The sequence below is a fragment of the Xenopus laevis genome, chromosome 2L, assembly GCF_017654675.1.
Source record: "Xenopus laevis strain J_2021 chromosome 2L, Xenopus_laevis_v10.1, whole genome shotgun sequence".
Lineage (NCBI taxonomy): Eukaryota > Metazoa > Chordata > Amphibia > Anura > Pipidae > Xenopus > Xenopus laevis.
In genome coordinates, this window is record NC_054373.1 from 75,773,112 (window position 1) to 75,786,472 (window position 13,361).

General features: G+C 34.7%; 1 protein-coding gene across 1 annotated transcript in view; it reads left to right on the plus strand.

Annotated features, from left to right (window-relative positions):
* LOC121399983 (chemokine-like protein TAFA-2) overlaps window positions 1-12,858 on the plus strand; it is a 204,145-nt gene extending 191,287 nt beyond the window's left edge. The window contains exon 5 of the mRNA XM_041582071.1: window positions 11,629-12,858. Coding sequence (XP_041438005.1) covers window positions 11,629-11,640 — 12 coding nt within the window. The 3' untranslated portion in view covers window positions 11,641-12,858. The remainder of the gene's footprint in view (window positions 1-11,628) is intronic.
* Window positions 12,859-13,361: the final 503 nt, after the last annotated feature.

Consider the following 13,361-nt stretch of genomic DNA (forward strand, 5'->3'; position numbering starts at 1 on the left):
GCAGCTAGATTGACAAATTGCATAGTGGAAATCTGCTAAATAAAAAGCTAAATAACTTAGAAATCACAAATAATAAAAAAAACAGGATATCACTCTCTACTAGTGATGGGCGAATATATTCGCCAGGCGTAAATTCACGCCGAATTCCCACGTTTCGCCTGGGGTGTATAAATTTGCGAAATTGCAGTGAAAATTCACAGGCAAAAATTTGCCTGCGTCAAAGGTTTTTCTTTTTCTTACGCCGGCGACAATTCCGACGCCGGTGACAATTTAGATGCTGGTGACAATTGAGACCCCAGCAACAATTAAATGAATGCCCATTGACTTTAATGCATGTCAGATGTCTAAAAGTTAAATATCTAAAAGTTAATTTAAAGGTGAATAAGGAATCCTACCAAAATTTTAATGGGGTAAGTTACATGTGATATTGTCTCCAGCAATGGAGAAATTACTGTCCACTTCCGTCCTATATGCGCACTAACATGAATAGTATCCACTAAGAACAAAGGGCAGATTTTAAGTAGAATATGTACAGCATACATTAGTAGGTGTCAAGACAGCTTTACTGTGTGCAAATTAATACACTGACTATCCACCCAACTGTACACACATATCCAGTAAAATCTCCTTATACTTCCTGCCTCTGATAGGCCTGGATTTATTAAAGAGCCGTATAGGCCTGGCCCTACAGAGCCATTTTAGGGGTTGGGCAAAAGGCTAACTCTACTTTAATCCAAGTTAAATTTGCTGTAGCAGTTTTCTTATACCTTGATTTCAACAATTACCAGAGGCTGACACTTGTGTTGAAATCATCTTTTTTTTTTATTATACATACAGTATACAATATAGAAGACATGGTCTGGGGCCCACAAGACGCTGGGCTATAGCTGCTTTTTCCTGTGCCTAACAAAGAAAAAAATACTCAGCTTTACTGGCTGTATTTACTCAGCATTTTGTTTTAATATATTACACTTTTTGTGTTTGCTGCCATAGGAAGAATTAGCGCGTGCTTCATAAGATTCATGAACCACCTGATTACATGCTGCTGTTGCTGCTTCAGTCTAGACAAATGTTTCACTTAATCTGCTCTTTTCTTTATTTTATTTTTGCTGACCGCTGTATTGATCTACAGAAAGGGAAAAAGAAATGGCATAGAAACTTTCTCATTACCTTCCAGCATTGTAAAACACTTCTGTGGAGAATAAGAAATGCAAAAAAAAAAAACAACCAGGCTTCTAGGGTCTTTTCAGAACAAACTGTTACAGCCGTAGGGGTTCAAAGTATTATATTCATTTTAATTATTAACCCCATGGGTGTTATCAAGGCTGCCTGAGGATTGGATCAATATACTGTAAATCTCTTCTGAAAAAAAAAAAGAAATACACAACAAATGTCATAATTACACTGACAATATTATTTAAAGTTTTTAGATTGTTAGCTTTTCGACAGGGACATTATTAGGGTTACATAATAAAGACATAAAGGGGGGTATTTTCTAAAACTCTAATTTATCTCATTTTTTTATTAAAAGAAAGTCGACCTAAATCCCATCCACACATTTAATTAATTTATTAAAAATCAGCTCAAAAAATTTGGACAAAAAACAATTGTGAAAATCCACATCCCAAACCCTTTGTGAAAGATTTGGCCGAATACTGAGTCATGTAAATGAGGGAAAAAAGGGGGAAAGAGAACCGCTGGTTACAATTAAATTTTTTTTGGCTTCACTGTTTGTGTGACAAAAAGTCACATTATTTTTTTGGATTTGAATTCGGTTTGGCCAGGCATTTGGATTCACCTGAATCTGAATCCTGCTGAAAAAGGCTGAATCTTGGCTAAATCTTGGCCAAATCCAGAACCAAATCCTGGATTCTGTGCATCCCTATAAGAAAGAGACAGAATATGTGTTTTTTGTAATTGGCCATGGAAAACTTGCCTGTATGTCATAGACCTTGTTATCACCTAGATTTTGTCATTCAAAACTTTGATTTAACCACAATGTTCTCTTTGGTCAAACCTTCAGTCCAAATGTGGAAAGCTCTATTAAACTCGATCTTATTTGCTGCGCAACAGGACTCACTCTGCTCTCTTGATGGACAGAATCTCATTAGCACCACTGTAGTTAAATATGCCTGCAGCAAAATCCTTCAACCATGTTAGAGGTTGTCATTTGTGTGAGACATCCCTCACAATCTCAAAGTGTAGCTCCAGTGTATATTCAGGTATAGAAGGGTATTGGGAATTCAAAGCAGTCTTTATTTATAGCACATACTCAATTCATTTTTACCCATTGCATCCCTACCACCTTCTCGATTTCCCTTATACTGTATTATTTGTTTTTATTTTCCAACAATACATAGGATATTTTTTCAAATATATTTTTATGTCATTCTTAATGTGTGTGTTGCCAGGTGAGTATTAAATACAGTTGTAGTTGATAAAGTTTTTATTATATGAAGAGGAAAATTGATTTTATCAAATGAATGCCTTTCTGAATTAGGCATACATCTTAACTCATGAGTGTTATGCTATATGCTGAGTCATGAGTGAGGTAATACTGTATATACAGTGCAGTTTACTGAATAATGAGAATGAACATAAGGCAACTATACTGTTGCTGTGATATTGTTATGTACTTGGCAGTGTATCTGCATATGTGATTAATCAACAATCCATCTATAGTTACATAGTTAAATTGGGTTGAAAAAGACAAAGTCCATCAAGTTCAACCCCTCCAAATGAAAACCCAGCATCCATTCACATAAATTATCTATACCCATACCTATACTAACTATAGAGTTTAGTATCACAATAGCCTTTGATATTAATATTATGTCTGTCCAAAAAATCATCCAAGCCATTCTAAAAGGCATTAACTGAATCAGCCATCACAACATCACCCGGCAGTGCATTCCACAACCTCACTGCCCTGACTGTGAAGAACCACCTAAGTTGCTTGAAATGAAATTTATTTTCTTCAGCAGTACTTTCAATGCCCACTTCCAGGTCATTAATAAACAAGTTGAAAAGCAAGGGGCCTAGTACAGAGCCCTGTGGTACTCCACTAACAACACTGGTCCAATTAGAAAATGTTCCATTTACCACCACTCTTTGTAGTCTATCTTTTAGCCAGTTCTCTATCCAGGTACAAATATTATGTTCCAGGCCAACATTCCTTAATTTAACCAGTAACATTTTGTGTGGCACTGTATCAAATGCTTTAGCAAACTCTAAGTTAATCACATCCACTGCCATCCCAGAATCGAGGTCCCTGCTTACCTTCTCATAAAAAGAAATTAAGTTAGTCTGGCAAGATCTATTATGCATAAAACCATGCTGACACACCCTCATAGTATTATGATTTGCTATAAAGTTCAATATCTTATCCTTTATTAACCCTCGAAAAACTTCTACCACTGACGTCAGACTAACTGGCCTTTAGTTTTGAGGCTGAGAACGGGATCCTTTTTTGAATAGAGGCACCACATTAGCAATTCACCAGTCTCTCAGCACTGTGCCAGACCTCAATGAATCCTGAAAAAGAGGTTTGGCAATCACAGAGATAAGCTCGCTAAATACCCTGGGATGAATACCATCTGGCCTCGGACCTTTGTTTATCTTAACATGTTCTAGTCTCTTTTGAATTTCCTCATGTGTGAACCATGCATCATTAGTTGTATTACTAGAATTGGGACTATTAAGACGGAAACCTTCATTAACTGGTTCCTCATTTGTGTAGACAGACGAGAAATATGAGTTCAGAATCTGTGCTTTTATTTTGTTTTCATTGACCAGTTGACCCCCCCTCTGATATTAAAGGTCCCATCCCATCTTGCTTCATTTTTTTACTATTAACATGTTTAAAAAATAATTTTGGATTCTTTTTACTGCTTGCTGCAATATTCTTTTCCATACCCATTTTAGCTTGCCTTATAGCTTCTTTGCATGATTTATTGGCCTCCTCATACCTTATAAATGATTTGACTGTCCCAACTAACTTGAAAGCCTTAAAAGCACGTCTTTTCTTACCCACCTCAACACCACCATTTATATAGAACCAAAAAAGTTTTGCTTTGCAACAACGTTCCTTGCTTACAAGGGGAATATACTGATGTATATTTATTAAGCAGTATTTTAAAGACTTCCCATTTTTGTTCTGTGTTTAACCCTGTGAAAAGTATTTCCCGCTTAATATGTTGCAGAGATTCCCTTATACTGTCATAAAAGTTATGTACATCTGAAATTTAGTTTATTAGTTAGCTTATAGAATTGCTTCTGCAACAGAATCTCAAAGGAGACCATGTTATGATCTCTATTCCCTAAATACTCGCCCACACAAATGCTAGAAATGAGTTCAGTGTTATTAGTTATTACAAGGCCCAAAAGAGAGTTATTTCTAGTAGGTTCTTGAACAAGCTAGAATCAAAAGTTGTCTTTCAGCATATTTACAAACCTACTAGCTTTTTCTGTCTTGGCAACCCCATTACGCCAGTCAATATCTAGATAATTGTAGTCACCCATAGCAACAACTTGACCCTGTGAAGCCACACAGAGTAACTGGGATTCATACTCGTCACTTATACAAGGTGGTTTATAGCATACACCAATGATAGTTATGAGCAATCTGCCCTGTTTCGCCATAAATTCATGAAACAGTGAAAATTCGCAAAGCACATTAAAGTTGATAGGCTTTTTCTATGTGACTTTTTCAGAGCACAATCAAGTCTGTGGGGTATATTTATCAAAGAGTGAAGTTAGAGATCGCCACAATCCACTAGAGTGAAATTCCACCACTCTCCATTCATTTCTATGGGATTTTGAAAGGAGAATTCATAAGGATGAACTTTAACTTTCCCCATTGATAAATACTCATTTAAAAATCCCATAGAAATGAATGGAGGGTGGCTGTATTTCACTCTAGGGTACTGTGGCGATCTCTAACTTCACTCTTTAATAAATATACACCATACAGTGTTTTTCCACAATGAAACATGGGGGGAAAATGTATTGCCATAAAGTTTAATGGTTAAATTAAGGAATATTGGCCTGGAACATAATATTTGTACTTGGACAGAGAACTGGCTGAAGGAGTGGTGGTAAATTGAGCATTTTCTAATTGGACTAGTGTTGTTAGTGGAGTACCGCAGGGGTCTGTAGTTTGTCCTTTGCTTTTCAACTTATTTATTAATGACCTGGAGGTGGGCATTGAATTACTTTTTCTATTTTTGCTGATAATACCACTTTAAGTTCCATGCAAGATGTTGCCACTTTGCAGAGAGATTTTCTAGATTAGAAAACTGGGCAGTGTCATTCTGTGGCTACTAAAGAAAATAAAGTACTGTCTTGCATAAAAAATGGGCATGAACCAAAGTGATGAAAACATAATTTTGACTCTTTATATGTCCCTGGTAAGACCTCACCTGGAGAATGCAGTGCGGATTTAGGCTCCAGTTCTTAAGAGGGATATAAATGAGATGGAAAGAGTACAGTGACGTGCAACTAAACTAGTTAAGGGGATGGACGATTTAAATTATGAGGGTAGATTGTCAAGGTTGGGGTTGTTCTCTCTGGAGAAAAGACACTTGCGAGGGGTCATGATTACTTTTTATAAGTACATTAGCTGGTATTATAGACAGCTAGTGGGAGATCATTGTTATAGTGGCCACCACTTTAGACTAAAGGAAAAGAACATTGAAGCAGTGAGGTTGTGGAATGCCCTGCCAGATGATGTTGTGATGGCTGATTCTGTTAATGAAGAGGGGCTTGGATGATTCATTGGACAAGTATAATATCCAAGGCTATAGTGATACAAAAAATCTACAGGGGGGGCATTTATTAATACATGTGAATTTTTTGTAATTCAGATATACTCACAATTCGACTGGGAGTTTATTTAAAAAAAATTAGAATGTCTAATATTCAATCAAATGGTTCTGACAAAAAATTCTAATCATATTCGATTCGTGCAAATCTAGTTTTTTTTAAAAAAAAAAACTTGAATGTCAGGAAAGCTATTGACATCTTCAAATGGCTCAATGGACCTCTGCCATTGACTTGTAAATGAACTCGGCAGGTTTTAGGTGGAGAATATCCGAATTTGGACCGTTTCAATGGTCAAGGTGTGATAAATTTCACATTCAAATTTACATTCTAATAGGGGCTTACAATTTAAATAGTAAATTTGTGAATTTTGACACTCGAAAATTCAAATTCAAATTTACTATATGTGAATGTATGGAGGGGTTTGTGTGAGTTTGTGTGGAGCTGGGTTTCATTTGGAGGAGTTGAACTTGTTGGACTTTGGTCTTTTTTCAACCTAACCTATGTTACTTAGCTATATAACTATATTTCTTGCCCTTTTATCAATACATACGAGGAATGCTTGCTAATTCTCTGGGGTGTTGTGATGTTCTACTGGGTATTCAGAATAATACCACTAAGTAAAAGGCAGTAGAAAACTACCTGTTAGATGGCTGAAAGCATCACTTAAGACCGCCCACTAATGAAGTATTTCCTGTGGTGAAATGCCTCATTTCCAGCGATACTAGACAGGGCTGTGTGAATTATCCATTAATCCAAAATGTAAGGCAGTGGGGTTGTTGTGTGGAACTATTTACAACACACATATAGATTTCTAAATGCAAAATCTCATTCATACTGACCAATAATAGAGTGATCTAAGATCTCTGATCTATGTCACAATCCACAAACTACCAGAGGTATAGGATTAGTTATCGGTAAACCTAAAAACTGAAAAGAGAAAAGAACCCCGCATTGCAACCATTTATTCTGACAACAGTCAGACCTTTGCATATAACCATCAACCAAATTATTATTCAATCAAGGGGTTCCATATTCTTTTTGTCCTCAATTATCTGGAAACCTGTAATCCAGAAAGCTCTGAATTATGGGAAGACCATAACCCATAGACTCCTCGTTTTAATTCATTAATGCAATTTTAAAATATGACTTTCACTTTATCCTGCTAAGATATAGTGAATTCTCATTGGAGGGTAACAACACTGCTGGGTTTATTTATTGTTTAAATCATTTTTAGTAGACTTTTAGTATGGAAATCAAAATTACAGAAAAATCCCTTAACTGGAAAATCTCAAGTGCAGAGAATTCTGAATAATATGTCCCATACCTGCATTTGGTGAAAGAAATATACCCACAGTATGGACACATAGGTGAAAATATATTCTGTAATTTAATGCTACAGTCACTTTAAATTATTATAATGTATTTGGTAGCATTTCTATTTCGAAAGCTTGCAAATTACAGAATTGATTTTCTTTTACTGCAGGGGCACAGTAACATACAGATGCAATTCAGTACATATACTGTATATTGCAGTGTGTTCAATATTTGCACTTATTAATGCTGGGGATATATCATATCGACAAAATATATAAAATCAGTTTATTGTTTGTTGTCTCATGCCGCAAGAAACATACAGTAACTAGAAACATACTGGTCTTATTCCTAAGGCAAAATGTCCTACAGGACAAGGTGCAATTAATTGAGATAAAAAATAATGACTCATGTGTCATGGCTAATCAGTTGTTTAATATTGCAATAATTATTCTTAATTTGACTAGCTACATGAGCTTTCCTAATCAGTTTTTACATTTACCCAGTTTCTTTTAGAGACAGAACAAAATATAGTTATAGTATATAGCTTCTGATATTCAGTTTCCCATGTTCTGCTTTTGCATGTTAGCGAACGAAGGGGCAAATCTATCAAAAATCGTGTTGGCTATATTTTCCTGATTCGAGTAAGACACTGATAGCAAACTTCTAATTTTCTGAAACCTGCAATAGTCAGGATTAATTAAAGAAGACACACTGCATAGCATAATTTAAAAGCCTCCCCTAATCTATTGGCATTACAGACTCAAATTGCTTTACACCTAAGGTGTCCTATCATGTGTGCAAATTAAATTAAGGTTTCTTTATTATTTTCATTCATAAATAATAATCTGTATTACATTAATACAACGCAAACATATGCCATTTTTTTATGATATACAACATCATATACAGAAATCCTGGTCAAGCAAGGAAACTATACAGTTACACATCTTCACTTAAAATTTCAGAGATTCATAGAGAAGATGCGTCATTCATTTTTAAAATAGGATAGATAGTAACATCCGTTAATAATAAGAGTGAGGTTTTGAAGCTACTGTACCATGACATTTCAGCCAAACCCAAGGCTTTTCTCAAAGTGCCAAATCTACAATGTATATGTCTTAAAGCCACTTAACGGCAGGAAAACAGCCCCCTCATCAATGATGTCCTACTAAAGCGACCATTTAAAATATACATATATATATATATATATATATATATATATATATATATATATATATAAACATTTTTGTATTTTGTTAAAATAGGAAGAATGCTGATTAATCTACAAATACATATACTTGAAAATTTGGAGTCACTTAGAATGTGAATAGAATGTGAGTCTCTTTGCTTATAACGTTATTTTCATTGTTTGACATATCTAAATTACAGCCAGATGATTAAAGATAGGTTTATAAACAGCCTAGTTATTTCTTTATGTTACTTTGCGCACGTTAAGATTTAAAAATGTAGGTTGAACATGTGGAAACTCATCTGCATCAGTGTTTTGACAGTTATGGGTATATAAAAATGTAACATACCCATAGTAACATACCTTATTTAATATATTTGTAATCACAGATCCATAACCATAACCGTGGAGTTTTTAAGGACTTAAATATGCACACCATCATTAATGGATATCTAATACATATTTCTTCTGAAAGCCTTTGTTTGAGGGTGGGAATTAAATGATCAGGAGTGTTGGAAAGGGTAACTAAACATGGAATACACTTTTTGACTAAAAATGTATTGTTATCAAACATTATACCTCCCATTCCAAAAAATATCCAAATTACCACTTGCAAGAAAACACATTAAATAAAAACACCAAAAATTACAAAATGTTGGTTCTGTCTTTCTAAAAATCGTCCTCTCTGTTCACATTAGAGTAAGTCAAATGATTTGCCAGGTCATCTAAATTTAAGCTTTGGGAATATTTCAAAACATCAGATAGAGCAGAAAGTGAAATTAAACCTTGTTGTGAAATAAATCAGAATTCCATCCCAATTAAGTTAGGTGATCCATTTCTAAGTCTCTATGGTTTAAGCATACAGTAAAAGCCTCAGCCCGCAGCTTCCTCATATTTTATTTAGAAGCACACACCCAACAACAAACGTGATAACAAAAAATTCAAACAATGCATATTGCACTGTTTCTTATGTTAATAAACATCTGAAGGAACTACTTATCACCCCTGAGGGATATTATAGTGGTTTTGGTACAAGGGGATGCAGTTTTTAGATCATGCTTTAAAAACCGTTGTATGGATTATTTTAACTTCATTCCATGTGCTGCATAAAACGCAGTGTTGTCTGCTACATGCATCTGTAGTGGGAATTATTATACCATCCATTGTAACTATACATTCATAATAAGGTAACCTTATCACGATTATTTACAGGGAGAGGTACAGTACATGCAAATATGTTGCAAAGCAACAGTGATTGAAATCCACCCCCACTGTTTCCAGTGATAATGGATTGTTTTCTTTTATTTTAGGGGTTAAATGTTTTTGTTTTACAGAATATATAACATTACTATATACCTTATTGTAGTCACCATAGAGATAGAGACACTTAGGGTCAGATTTATCAAGGGTCAAAGTGAATTCAGGGGGATTTTCGAAGTAAAAAAAGTCGAAATTCAAAGTAATTTTTTGGATACTTCGACCATCGAATAGGATACCACGACTTCAAAGTAAAAAACGTTCAAATATGCGACCATTTGATAATCTAAGTACTGTCACTTTAAAAAAACTTTGACTTCAATACTTCGCCAAATTAAACCTGCCAAAGTGCTATGTTAGCCTATGGGGACCTTCTACAACCATTTTCTAAGTCTTCACACATCGAAGTAAAATTGTTCGATCGTACGCTTAAATTGTTCGATCGACGATTCAAAGTCGAAGTATTTAAATTTAATGGTCGAATTTCAAAGTATTTTTTACTTCGAAATTTGACTCTTGATAAATCTGCCCCATATACTGTAGATGTTGGGTGCCCAACACCATTTTTGGCACGTAATTGAACTTTGCTTCTGTGAAAGTTTAGGCACCACAGTTCAGCACCATTTGACATGTAGGGGTATATTTGCGGAAGTGTTACTTTTTTCCTCTTCTAAGGTCACCTCAATTTATCAGGTGTACATTCGCAACACAACAGGTTGGAGATTTGTCCAGCCATAGGCAATTACTAGATCTACAGCAATTTCAAAATCTTTATTTTCACTTATAATACCTTTATACCGTATCTATTTAATTCATGGAAAAGCATGAGGGCATTAGGACCACAAATGATGTTTTGATCAGCAATACTAGTTCTGCTACTTCATTTTTTAAGAACAGAACTTTTAAGTTAAACATCCCATTACATAGGGTGTATAGGACTGTGCTATTAAGTTAGACTTGTCGCATTGCCTTTCTGTACAGGAAAAATTAATTCTAGCATGTTAGATGTTTCAATGTGTGATGTCAAAATCGCACTGGTTAACAAGCTCTTTGTTCCGCCATTCTGCTATGAGAAATGATCAGCTCCTAGTCCACTTCAATCATTTTACAAATGTAACGGACCTATCAATTAAATTTTAGTAGACAGGCCTGGAGTTCCTAATTAGTAATGTCTTGTTCATGATATTGTCTAAAAAGATGGCATTTAGAGCATTTCAGAATAAAAGGACACACGTTTAGGTTTCTGTTAGGATAGGAATGATTAGCCCTAGATGTGAAACCTGTCGGAATACTGAACACAGTATTAAGGATGTGTCCTAAATGTTCTTAATTAACATCATGCTGTAATGGATTGTAGTAAAAGGCTAAATTCTTAAACTGACAACAGACCTCTTAAAAGGTTGAAAGCTGCACTCACATTGAGTAGCACAGATTTAAATGAAAAGTGAATTTCTTCCCATGTAGCATGTTTTTTATGAAACCGATATCGTACTAAGTCATATGAAATACAGTGTGATGTTACAACCTGAACTGCTTACCATTAAATCACAGTACACATGCATGCAGTATTTATAGCTACAGTAAACTGTATTTCTGCTTAATAGTTTACTGTATATATTGATAAATGTACTTCAAGTTGGAAACCAATGAAAATCATTTTGTCATCTGCTTATAACACAGATGATAATTGATTGCCATTCATGAAAAAAATTTTTTGGCAAAAACAATTAATTTATTCTTAGATTAATATTATTCTGGAGATTTAGGAGGTCATTGCAATTCATTTTGTTAATCAAATTGCTAATCTGTACCATTTTATAATTAAACATGCACACACATTTGTGTGAAATTAAATAGAATATAGAAAAAATTTAGACTTAAAAATGAATATCAAATAATGGAAAAACCTTTTAATCTGGAAAACTTCAGTCTCTGAGCATTTTGGATAACAGGTCCCACACCTGTATTTTGGAATATTAATCATAATATTTTGTAGCCTTCATTAGATGTTTAAGTTTTATTTATTCTCTTTCTTTTTTTCACAGGTCACCCGATAGTTTCTGAAGGACATTCAATATCAATTTCAGAAGTTTGAAAATGCCATCATGGGCCAACGTTACCTATGGAAATATTGTGTACTCCAATTTGAAGGAACTATTTGTGAAACAACTGATGTCATCCGATATCACGTTCCAAAGTGACATTTATGAGGAGTGCCATAATGATATAAAAAAAACAAAAAAAAATGACAATGTACCTCTTAAAAGGACAGAACTGATATTTGAAGACTGTGCAACTTTTTGTTTTATTAAGGAGACAAATCTTTTAGGATGTGCAACCAAAAAGAAAAAAAAAACATCGTATGTACAGTATTAAAAATGAAGGATTTAGGGACCAACCTACCAACACAACAGCTTCCATTTAAAGGCTTGTATTTCTACATTATGACTGCTAAGATATCTCTTGATTTATGATGGTATATTTTGATTAGAAGCAGTTTAGTTCATATTTTACATCAGTTTGACTTGATATACATTTTCCTTCTCATTAAGTGAAGATGGACATTAATATGGTTTTCTGAAAATGTGTTGTAAACTGTGCCTATCATGCTTTATATTTCCTCCCATAGCACTGGTGGATGTGCAGTTAGAAAATATAATAGTCCTGCTACCTAAGGTCCTTAGGAGTTCACAGATCTTAACAGGGTTTGCCCCAATAATACAAAATGAAAAGAAAATATAGCATTAGAAAGATATCCAAATCGTGCATATAAATGTGTAGAGTGGGGAGCTACAAAAGTGGTTATTTTGGTTGCAGAATTTACACAATTTTCCAATTATGTTTTACATGTATTTACTATATGGTTAAATACAAATACACAATAAAAAGTACCAAAAAATACACAAACAGTATTTTATGATTTTAAAGCTGGTTATTAATGGTATCGTTAAGGGCAGATTTAGATTTGCTTTAATTAGCAAAGTCACTTATCGCACTGACAATGAAATTATTCTGCTGAGTGGTTCTACAGTATGTACATGGTTGTTCCTTAATTGCCTAACATAAGTGAGACCTGTTAAGATAACTTTGATTTGGATTGACACTTTGCGGTTTTGGGTTAACCGTGCACACATTAACAACATTATATATCTACACATGATCGATATATTATTAAGAAAACATACAACATTCCTTAACATCTCTTTAAGGAACCTAAAGAATTATTTGGTTTAAAGCAGTGCCCATACTTTACTAATGTGGGGTCTATTTTTAGTGATGTTGTTCCATTATGATCTACATCCATAAAAGCATTGTTAGCATTCTGTTCCATGGAAAATATTACTTAAAGGAGAAGGAAAGCTACGGAGGCATTTTATTGCCAATAGATTAGCTGCAATAGTGCAAGCTGGAATGCTATATGTATTCTGTAGAATGTTTTACCATATCTGAGTAAAAAGCTCTAGAAACTTACTGTTTGTTTAGGATAAGAGCTGCAGTATTAACATGGTGTGACATCACTTCCTGCCTGAGTCTCTCCCTGCTCTGGGCTCAGATTACAGTAGAGAAGGGAGGGGGGAGGAAGAGGAGCAAACTGAGCATGCTCTTGCCCAGGGCAATGAGGTTTAAGCTGAAGGCAGGAAGTCCATGTGTACACAATAGAAGGAAAGAAATGCAGTGTTTCTTTTGACAGGGGACTCAGAGCAGCATTACTTTGGGGGTTTACTGGTATATTTAGATGGACCTTTCTGATAAGGCTTACTTAGTTTTAACCTTTCCT